Source organism: Lactuca saligna, chromosome 8, assembly GCF_052625555.1.
Source record: "Lactuca saligna cultivar CGN05327 chromosome 8, ASM5262555v1, whole genome shotgun sequence".
Lineage (NCBI taxonomy): Eukaryota > Viridiplantae > Streptophyta > Magnoliopsida > Asterales > Asteraceae > Lactuca > Lactuca saligna.
The window spans coordinates 115,073,047-115,085,196 of NC_136424.1; the positions used below are offsets into that span (position 1 = coordinate 115,073,047).

Consider the following 12,150-nt stretch of genomic DNA (forward strand, 5'->3'; position numbering starts at 1 on the left):
GATCACAATTTCAGGATTCCGAGTTATGGAACTCGGCAAGTTGAAGGAGCAACTTGGCGAGTTGAGTGAATTCGGAGCGTTGAATTTGACTGTTGACTTTGACTTGGACCAGAGCGTTGACTTTAACCAGGGATAAAATGGTCATTTTACCCTTTGAAGGATTTTCAGTTCTTGACTAAGTGTTCCTTGTGAATTTATAGTTGAGGAGTTGTTAGAGCAACTATCAGAGATTCCTCACTTGAGATTTCAGCAGTCAACTTGAGAGGTGAGTTTTCTCTTGTAGGAGCAGGTCAAAGGCACCAATTTTTGCTCGTTTATGTATGTTAGTGTATGTCGGACCTAGGTCCGATGTTGGGGTTAGCCCGATGTAGATTTCATGTTCCGGACTTCGGTCCAATGTCGAGGCAAGCCTGAGGAATGTTTATTTAACATGCTATGTGTTGTGTGTTCCGGATTTCGATCCGATATCGTGGCAAGCCCGAGGAAGGTTAAGTTTTCCGGACTTCAATTCGATGTCGGGCGAGGCCCGAGGAAGGAATGCATGTTTCATTATACTTGTTGTCTTTGTGATACTTGTATGTACCTGATAGGGAGATGAGTGTGGGTGGGGGCCCGTATTTCATCACTGGCTGAGTGTGGACGGGGTTCCATATCTCATTATTACCAGAGTAAAAACGAGGCCCAAGATAGGCGGGGCCTTGACACTAGCAATTGTAGTGTTGTATTTGATTGTTATGTACTAGCATGATTAGGATTATATGTTCGTATGTTTATATTGGGCGGGGCCCAGAGACAGGTGGGGCCTAATAGAAACATATTTGTATACCGAGCGATGCTTAATGCTAGTCAGGGCTTGATGATGGATTAGTCCGATGTCAGGCGGGGCCCGATGTAGCGGGCTAGGCCTAATGTTTGTAGTATGTGTTTATGCATATGGTATGTTGTAGTTTGGGGAGACCCACTAACCTTCGTGCTTATAGTTTTCAGTTTTGATTTCTGGTACTTCAACTAGCCAGGGGAAGAGCTCGGGATAACTGCATGGAACACACCACAACTTTTAGCCTGGGATGATTTACTCTGATATTTTGATATATGATTTTTATACAGTGATTTATATGATGTTTTGAAATATTTTCACTTATGTTTTCATGAGATGACTTGGATTACTATGGTTTTATTTATGATTTAAAAAGAAAATTTTGGACTGTATTTTGGGGATGTTTCATGAACCATTCTGAACGCAATTCCCTTTTGATGGAAGCCATTCGATGTGCAACCCATGATTGATGATTGCTAGACCATGGGTCGAATGTATCTTGGTAACATTTTATAGTTCGTTTATTTTTGTTTGTTATTTTTCAAAATTCAAAAATCCAAAAATATTTTCTTATTTTTTTGTTTGATTTTTAAAAACAAAAATCCTAAAAGATTTTCCTTTTTTGTGTTTGATTTCTAAAAACAAAAATCCAAAAAAAATCTTATTTTTGTACTTGATTTCTAAAAACAAAAATACAAAAAGATTTTCTTCTCCTTGTTTGAGTTTTTGTTTGATATTATTGGCTAACGTGTGGCGTCTCATTGTAACAACATGATGCTGTGTTGCGTGCCAAACGAACATATCCATCTAGGGAACATGTATTCATTCGAACTTATGTACTAGTTAAGTGTCCCTAAAAGCATATTGTTACATGTTGTTCTCAAGCATCACAAACTCTATGTGTTCGAAGCCTTAATGAAACTCTCATTACAAAATTTTCTTCCCAATCAGGTTGTATTCACATTTGTCGAAGATCTACCTTTCTCTTCTCATGTTGAGTAAAGACATGTATGCATGGTCCATATTTTTCACAGAGGTACAATGAGTTCCTATAACCAATCTTTTTCACCCAACATTTCTTTCACGATCACACACTACATTGCATATCCTCAGCATCTCTGTTCAAAACCAACCGGAATGTAGATATGACAAAACTTTGTGTTTATGATCTTGAGTTATTCTTCCGTGATGAAGGTGAAACACAGCGAACTTAACCATCAATGAATTGACATTGACCACTTTTGTTCAAGATATTAATGAAACACTTGTTTCTATACCTTTTCGATATTCAAAATCTCATTGCTTTCACCTTTTGTGATCTTGATAAAATGTTCTAACACCGAGACATTTTTGCCCAAATAGATCCAATACTTTGATTTTTTTTTTGGAATGAGATTTTCGTCTGAATATCTTTTTGATCTTTTGTCAGTTAAAGTAATATCCAACCATACTTTTTCTTGACTACACTGGTCATCTAAGTAATTTGGCTCAATTGGATCACACTTGTGTTAAGTTGTGATGTTGTAAAAAATTGGATACACCTTCAAAACCAATAAAAAAAGAAGTCCTTCGATGCTCATCAAAAAGTATTCGATTGTAATTCACGGGAAACCAAACAAGCAATTCTTTATCTCTCTTGATGTCGAATGAAGAGATCTTTGCTCGGTATCAATATGCTTTTGTATCAAATAAAATTTGATATCATAATATCCACATTTTGTTTTATTTGCTTCTATCTCATTCTCTAGCACACAAATACATAGAAATCCTTAAGGTTTTTGGTCTTACCAACTCGAAACTCAAATTCGCAAAGTCTAACATATGATTTCGCTTCCAAATCACAAAATCGAATGATCCTAGCCTCCATGCCAAAGGATTGATTGCATCTTGGTGTCAAAATTACATGGTGTACTTAGTTACAATTCAAAAATTGTGACGGTTCTTATACATTTGGTAACAATGAAAGATCCGTTGGACATGACGGTTCAGGATTTTCATGGGAATCAAGGAAAACGTGATGATCATTTGTATGACGTGGAGCGTTTTACCATGCCGGTTAAGTAACTATCACAATACGTGGCAGTGTATTATTGTATACTGGTTCAAATTCAAAAATACCTTCTACTATAAAAGGAAGTGAAGGATTCTATTCTCAAACTTTATGCTCTCAAATCAAAATTCCAAAAACCTTAACTGTTCATTGTTTCCACATTCTTTTGCATTCATGACAATGGCTGCTCATCATCCCACTGCTGATCCAACAACAACAAATAAAGAGGAAGTTTCGCGATCGATGATGAAGATCCAAACTAATAATCTTCGTCTGGTTCCATTCATTGATCAATATCTGAAGATATTATGGATGTTTTTTCAAACCCTAAACAATTATGTGTTATCAACTACTCTTTTTATCTTCGTTTGCAGTTCCGACGAAATGGCTTTCTCTTGTTGGTTCAACTGTTGTTTTCAACAAAACTACTAAGGTGGTCACGTTTTAGTTGTCGGATTCAAAGACTAAGACGCTTAGCAATTTGCACAAATTCTGAAGTTGCCAGTGTCAGTTACATTCTATGAAGTTTTGACTGATTAGGTGCTTCATATGTTTAATGAAATTGGGCATCAACCAAATCTTATTGGAATAAGTCACTTTAAGAAGTCTGGTCTTCTATGTATGTGGAGTTTTGTGTTTGGGATTGTGTTATGTTGCTTAACAGTATAAAGCTATGGGCTCGACAAAGCCAAGCTTGATTTTGGAGCTTGATTTTACATGATGTTTATTGTCAAGAGGATATTTTGTTTCCCTCTGATGTTGAAACTGCTGAATTTGCAGTTTTGGTTGCGCTAAGGATTTTTGTTGATGATCTATTTGTTTTTTTTCTAATGTTGCTCGCATTCCAAATGCGATGCTCAAGCTTGTGGATCCCAAAACTTAGCTTCTTGTGCAATACTTGGCTTCGATTGATTCTTCTACACTAACTATGGTTCTTCTACAAAGGGGGTAGAAGGACCTTCTAAAGCCTCCAAAGCTCCAAAGAAGAAGAAGAAAGTCAAAAAACCACCTGTGGAGAAGGAATTTATGAAAGAAACTATCCCATGAAAACCGTGAGAGAACGAAGAAACCATCCAAGAAGCCTATTGATTCAACAATCCAGTAACCTATTCATGATCATATATTTGAAAGTTTTGAGCCACAGAATGTCGATTCTCCATACCGAATTCCTCTCAGAAGGGTATCAAGAAGATTCGAAATCCCCAATTTAACAGGAAGGGTGTTTTGTTTCATGAAGTAGTTGTTCCTGCTTCACCGACTTTGAAGAAGTGTCAAGCTCTTGATATGGTTCACAAGTTACGAAAGAAGAAACGAAAGATTCCAGTTCTACTTGACAATATGAGGGTTGAAACTGCTCATGACAGTGATAGTGAAAGGTCTGATATTCGCATTGAAGATTCTGTTATTGTATCAGCTCGAAGGGATTCACCTTTAAAGTCGAATTTTAAGGTGACAGGAAATCTTGAAGTCAATATAAATGTATCTAATACAGATACGAACATCAATTCGACTGATCATCAATCAACATCCATCCTTAGGAAGACCTTGGCCATACCATCTGGGGTTTGATATACTGAGTCCAATATGGAGGAGGTTCGAGCTACAACATCCCTATGAACTTATCTGATAAGGACACACATTTCAACATGGATGAATGGATGCATACCAATGAGTTCTTTGTTACTTCTATCATCAACATCTCTACCATCGAAATTCTCACAGTCGACACTTCCACAACTTTACCACCAATTTCATCACCTGTTCCAACTTCAGTTTCAGCTTTGACCATGTCCCCAAAATACTCTGGCATCATACATGAACCTATTACAACTCTTTTCTCATCTCAATCAACTGATATTGAGAAAGTGGTTCATGAAGAAGAACCTAATGATGATGATATCATGGTGTCATTTGTTAATCTTCAATTTGATCCCAATGAGGAGAATGTTCCTGATAACTTAATCATGTCCAGAAAAGAGTTCAAGATACTTAACTCGAAAATCAATTATCTTCTTCAAATTCAAGTAAATATAAGAGCAAAGCATTTTTGTCTAGCATCAAAATGGAATATAGCTTTCAAAACATGATTGAGGGCATTAAGCAGAAACAAGTAGAAAGGTTAGTGTTTCATTCCAAGAGCTATGATTATGAGATTCAGAAGCTTTGTAATGTTGCAAAGGAACGTCATGAACTTTCTATTGATCAAGTGACTACAAGGAAGGAAACTGTGGATCTCAAAATCATTGTACTCAAATCTGATTTTTCAGAATAAGTTCAAAAAATGGAGCAAAGCTACACCTCGTTGCATGGAAAAGTCGATGTCATTGCAACTGTTGTCACTAAATTGGTTGAGTTTAATATGAGTATACGAATAAGCTTGAAGCCAAGTCAACAAAGGATACTCAAGTGTTTAATAAGATGGAAGAATTTTTGTCAAGTATCAAAGATTCTATTTCCAAGGTTGATCTTTCGAATCAAACAACAATATCGCAAGAGTCTCCTTCTCAATTGAATTTGAATATTAAGTCCAATATTAAATCTGAGCTTGCTCTAATCCATGAGTTGGTTCTTTGTTTACCAACTAATGATCCACATGCAATGCAAGTATCATAAGGGAGAAAGAAAGCAATTGGAGGAGTTGGTTCTTCAAAAGATTATGATAATGAGAAAGGAGTTGTAGTTGGGAAAGTAAGTTTGACTCAAATTCCAACTTCACTTCCCATGTCTTTGACTACAACTTCCACAACAACAACAAAAACAAGAGCTTTAACAAAAGGTATTTCAATAAATGATAAAGTTGGAGGTTCGAGTTTGAGTTTGATTCTTAACAAGTAAACTTCAAATGTTGGTTCAAGTGATAAAGGGAAAGAAATAACTATTATTTTTTAGAAGAGGAGAAGAAAAAGCAACATGCCATTGAAAATGAGAAACAAGGCTGATTAACATCTTTTTGAGGAGAATAGAAAATGACCCACCTGGCTTGAATAAGGGTGATCACAACAAGCAGTGGTGTTATGAAACCATTGAAGATGTTATTTTGATTGGAATGAATGATTACTTTCGAAAGATGGAAAAGAAAAGGTTCGACACAGAAAATTCTGACTTTAATCAGCTTCACTTTCTGGTCAATCATATGTTGTTCACTTATTCTTGAATCAAGATTGTAGAGAAATTCAATGATAGGGAAGAATTTAAAAGATTAAAGATTCATTTTCACACAGTCTTAGCGAAAAATGAAGAAGACGTACGGTCTCCTATGAAGATAGTCAAAGTTTTGTCCATTACTCGTGACATCATGTTCAAAGGTCTGCTACAAAATTTTCATTATGTTGTTTTAAGAGCAAATAACTTTGCTTTTGAGTTCACAATAGCATATTTTCCATTAATGAACTTAAATGACCTGATCACGGTCACAAAGATTTTGAGTGTTGTGGATGTTTTGAAGATAAAAGAGACAAACAAGGATGATTTCATCATTGGTTTTTCGCATATCAAAGTCTTCCTAGACAACTACTATTATTACTTGGCAATCACTAATATTGAGCTTGCAACAACAATCAAGAACCCTTCAAAATTTCCTCAATCTTTGCTAAGAGGAAAGATTAACATTGATGATTATAAAGATGGTGAAATAATTCATCAACCTCTTAGTGTTGTGTTTCGAGGAAAGAACAAGAATTGGCGTATGACGAAGTTTTTATTTCAAGTGAGTGATCTTGATAGGTACACGAACACTCAGTTTACAAAACTTCTTATTCGAATTAATAACTGCAAGAAGAACGACAGTGGAGATAAAGCTGAGATTCGACAGACTATTCTGTAGTGTATGGTGATTAGAAGGGCACTTCTACAGACTCTAAATTTCTTTCCATAATTTCGACTTCTCTCACTATGCGGGAGATTGTTGGGGTCTAAATGCTAATAGTGAGGAGTCAAATGTGGTCAAATTCTGTAAAATGTCGAAATTAGTTGTTTCGACACTCTATTTATTTACAAGGCACTGTTAGTTTTGAAGCTAGAATGTTTAGTCCTTGTGTTTTTTGATGAGTCTGTTGTACCCTATAAATAGGGTAACTTCTAGAGTAGAGAGTAACTTTTGAGCATTTTTTATTGTAAACACTCTAGATACTTTGTACTCATTTCAGACTAAATACGAGCCAATGAGATTATATTTAGATCTTGTGTTCTTAATAGTTTTCTTTGAATCATTCGTGTTCATAATCAATCCTAACACACTTCACGCTATCTTGGATAAATCTTGAATGAATCTCTAATAGTAACCTTCCAGACCAAGGAAACTTTGAATATCATATAGAGGCTTCGGAACCTCCCATCCCATCACCACCTCGACCTTGGCCGGATCGACCAGAATATCATTCTGGTTGACAAGGTGCCCTAGAAATAGTACCTCATTCATTCAGAACTTACACTTGGATAACTTTGGATACAATATCTCCCTCCTCAAGGTCTCCAATACCTCCATCAACTGATCCTCATGCAGCTCATGGGTCTTAGAATATATCAGGATGTCATCAGTAAACACAATCACATACCAATCCAACATGGGTCTGCATACATAATTTATGAGGTCCATGAATGCGGTGGTAGCATTGGTGAGCCCGAAGGGCATCACCACGAACTTGTAATGACCATAACGAGTCTGGAAGCCGTCTTTTGCACATTCTCCTCTCTGAACCTCATCTGATGATAACTCGAATGTAGATCGATCGTGGAAAACCATGATGCACCTCAAAGTTGATCAAACAAGTTATCAATCTTCGAGTGTGGATAATAGTTTTTCATCGTTAGCTTATTCAGCTCCCGGTAGTTAATACACATCCGATGTGAGCCATCATTCTTCTTCAGAAACAGGATTGGTGTTCCCATGGCGAACTACTTGGTCGAATGAACCCCTTGTCTAACAGTTCCTGCAATTGTGTAGACAACTCCTGCTTTTTCTGGAGGAGCTAACTGATACGGTGCTTTGGCTATCGGAGTCGCACCAGGAACATAGTCAATCCTAAACTCCACCTGACTATCCGGAGGCACTCCAGGAAAGTCCTCCGGAAACTCATCCCGGTATTCCCGAACAACCGACACATCATCCACAATCGCCTTACCCTTCTCCCGAGTATCCATAACATAGGCAAAATATCTTGAACAACCCTATTGAGGATAGTGTCTGGACCTAGTTGCTGAACATAAAATCAACCCCATGTTGAGCACTCTCTCCCTGAACCACTAACTCTCCCCCGTGTAGGTTCCGAATACATACCATCTAATGCTCGTAATCAATCGCTGCCCCATTGGGGCTCAACCAGTCCATCCCTACAATAACCTTGTTCCCACACAAAGGAATATGGACCAAATCAATTGGATACCTCTCGCTAAACATATCTAGAACACAACCCCAATAAACCCTCGATACCCAGGCAGAACGATCATCAGCAATCCCAACCTCTAATGGACAATCTAGCTCCCACGGAGCACCAACAAACCTCTTATTGAGTGTAAGGGATACAAAGGATCGTGTAGGCCCCAAATCAAACAACACCAAAGCAGAGATACCATTCACAAGGAATGATCCCGTCACCACATCAAGTGTTACACAAGCCTCCTTGGTTGTCAACTGAAAAGCCCTACTGCTCACAACAGATGCATTTGTCTTGCCGTGGTCGCCATCAGCAATCCATAGAGTCACTGGAGCGGGTGCTGCAATTGTTCCTCCTGCTAAACTCGTAAATTGGCCTTCTTATGGCCCCTCTTATTGTAATGGAATCAAATCAGATCGGATACCTAGGTGGTGGTGGTAGTAGCAGTGTAGTCCCTGCTAATATGGCCTGTCCTGCCACACTTGAAGCATCCAAAACCACCCACCCTACACGCCCCATCATGCGTCTTGCCACACTTGCTACAACGCCCCATCCCTGATCTATGCAGTTATCGCGATCAAAATTTTGATAGCGGTCATAGGCTGCTATTTGAAATCGTGGTTTTCGCGGTGGTATAGCGGTGCTATAGCGGTTTTTTAATATTACATATAATTTAATATTTTTATATTATATTTAGAATTAATATCATAGAATCTAAAAAGTCTATATAAAATTAATATCATAAAACCTAACAATTCATAGAAAAACATAACATAATATTCAAAATTCTAATATAGTAATATAGAAACTACGTAGTGTCAATTGTCAAAGTGTCAAATATAGTTTAATCGCATGGCACGAGTTCGGCTTCCGAGTCAACATCATCCAAAGCATTCACTTCTTCATCAAGATCGTTCCCCACATCTGTAATATCATCACCATCATCATCTCTATAACGCTCTCGTTTGCTCCTAATATTTGGTTGAGCGTCTACATTCGCTCCCATTTCTTCTTGCACATCTGACCAAAGAAGGTCATCACCACCATCCACAAAGTCTTGAAGCTCATCTTTCGTTGGTATTGTCCAATCATCATTCTCCTCAACATCTCGTAGCAAAATAGGATCCAAAGATTTGTTTTGTAAAGACATGAAGCGCTTTTGCAACCTTGTGTTGTATTGGATGAATACAAGTTCATTTAGTTTTTGTTGCAAAAGACAATTTCTTTTCTTAGAATGTAGCTGCAACAAAAGAATTAAAATATTTTAGTTAATATGTTAGAAGTTCCAATCAAGCTAATATCATTTATAAATTATAATTATAAAAATACTTGTTAAAAATAAGTAAAAAAACTTACATTATCAAATGTACTCCAATTTCGCTCACAAGGTGAAGCACTACAAGTTTGACTAAGAACCGTGATAGCAAACTTTTGTAAGATAGGTGTATCTATCCCATAAGAACACCACCATATATCTACATTTTACAAAAAAAAAGTTCCTAAGTTAATAGAAATTAAGAAATAAAAACTTTTGGTTACATTATAATTTCTATACTTACACGGTGCAACTTTTGTCATACTCCTTTTAGCAGCTGGGGATCCAAATTGTCCACTTAAATCAATGTAGAGATTCAATTCTTGTCTCAAAGTATCATTTTCATCTTCATTGGGAACAAGACGGTCAATAGCAACATAAAGTCTGGTCATAATCTGTTTATTGGCCTCATATTCCTTTGACTTATCTCCATGAAAAATTGCAGGATTAAGGAAACACCCAGTTGTACATTAAGTCATTCACTAAAATGTTAAAACCAAATAATTGCATACTTTTTTAAATTAAATTAATAACTAATAAGTAAAAGATTTATACATGCATGTAAGGGATAAAGAAGTTGGTCGTTACATCTTGTTTGTATGATATACAAAATTCTACCTACCAGTCTTTTTTGTCATTATTCCCATCATTTAAATTTTTGCTTATTTGATCTTGTGCTCGACCCATCGCATCATAGATGTACCCTATGCACGGCCTTTCTTCTGTGTCAACCAAACGAACAATATCCACCAATGGAGCATATATTTGGCAAGCTAAATATACACCATCCCAAAAAGATTGTTTTGATATTATCTTCTCAACTCTCTTTCCAGGAGCTTTCTTTGCAAAGTCACTTTTTCTCCATTGCTCAGATACAAACAAAACTTGGAGATGGTGTCGATTCTCATGGACACTCTGTAAGGTGTAAAATTAGGTAGCAAATCTAGTTACACAAGACCTGTGCAACTCTCTATTCTTTGTCAATTTTCTCATCATATTGAGAATCCTTCCATGGTTATAAATATATACCACAATAGCTCTTGCTTCAGTCAAAGCGGTCGCGATTGTTGCTTCTTTCTTCCCAATATCTTGTACAATGAGATTCACACAGTGTGATGCACATGGAGTCCAAAATAATTTTGGATGTTGTTCTTCCAAAATCTTTCCTGCAGCTTTGTAGTTTGAACAGTTGTCTGTAATAAACTATAAGAAATAAAAGGAACTCTATTAATAAAATGGATATAATTTTTTTAAATGGACATATATATATATATATATATATATATATATATATATTTAAAAGTAATAACTAATAACTAATTAGAAACAAATATTACCTGCACAATGTTTTCCTCTCCAACTTCTGCTATCACCTCATTTACCTTCTTCACAATATATTCAACATTATGTATATGCTCTGATGCATCAATCGACTTTAGAAAAACTGTACCATTAGGACAATTGACTAAAAAAATGATCAAAGATCTATGCTTGCCATCTATCCAAAAATCAGACATAATGCTACATCCAAATTTCTTCCATTGTGGTCGAAACGAATCCACAAACTTGTGGGTATCTTCTAACACGTCCTTTAACAATGTCACCCGCATATTATGATAACTTGGAGCCGGCATGCCTAACATTTATATAATTAACAAAATTAGTTAACAACTTAGCATTAATCAAATAAGAAAGGTAACAAAATTGATCACCTCTTCCATATTCTCCAATGGTATTGATCGCATCTTGGAAACCTTCATCACGTACGACATTGAAAGGTAAGCCTACCGAATAAGCCCAAACCGCAATCTTTTTCCAAGATACATTCTTCAACTTCTCTTTAATCGGATTATTCTTATCCAATGTAGTTTTCTTTCCTTTTCCATGGTCCAAATTATAAACATCATCAATAGGACCCCGTACATTACTAGAACTTACAAACTTTCTTTTTTTAACTTGTGGTTGTGGGGTATCGTCTTGCTCATCATAATTTTCAGAAAGGTCTACACAACTTGTTGATCTAAGTATTTATGTTGTTCTTTGTCTTTCCTTTTTTTCTTATCTTTTTCTTTCATTGATTCAAGCACTTTCTTGGTGATCTCCGTAGTCACATTAGGGAAATTTCCTCTTGTATGAGTGAGGTGTTCTTTTAACCTTGTGATCCCTCCACATACTCTCTTGTCACACAAGGTGCACCAAATATTTTGTTTTTTTAATGGATCCTTTTGAACTCCCCATTCCCATGCCATATCTTTATTTGCACTTACACTAGTTGTATTGGCATCTGATCTCATATTAGTAGTAGGAGTGGTGGTGGTGGGCAGATTCACAAAAGCATGTGAAGAATTAGCATCCATATTGGTCAATTCACAATTGACTAAACCTGTTTCACAAATCACAAATCACATGTAATTACTCATTATTATTCATTAACAGAATAACTACTTAATGTTTTATGTTCCTATTTTCTAAATCTTAATAGATTACATCAACATGAGTACACAAATTGACAAACATAAAGGAAATTACAGTGTGTATGTCTCTACTCTTTGCTATCTAGAAAAGAAAGCATTAAAGGAAAAATTGACAAACATAA

The 12,150-nt window shown here is 36.3% G+C and overlaps 1 protein-coding gene across 1 annotated transcript; it reads right to left on the minus strand.

Annotated features, from left to right (window-relative positions):
• Positions 1-10,172: 10,172 nt before the first annotated feature.
• On the minus strand, positions 10,173-11,911 carry LOC145010032 (uncharacterized). The gene is made up of 5 exons (XM_078968629.1): positions 11,709-11,911; positions 11,267-11,574; positions 10,892-11,190; positions 10,584-10,757; positions 10,173-10,469 (listed from the first exon to the last, which is right to left on the minus strand). The coding sequence occupies exons 1-5, from the start codon at positions 11,909-11,911 to the stop codon at positions 10,173-10,175; spliced, it is 1,281 nt and encodes a 426-aa protein (XP_078824755.1).
• Between the last annotated feature and the right edge of the window lie 239 nt (positions 11,912-12,150).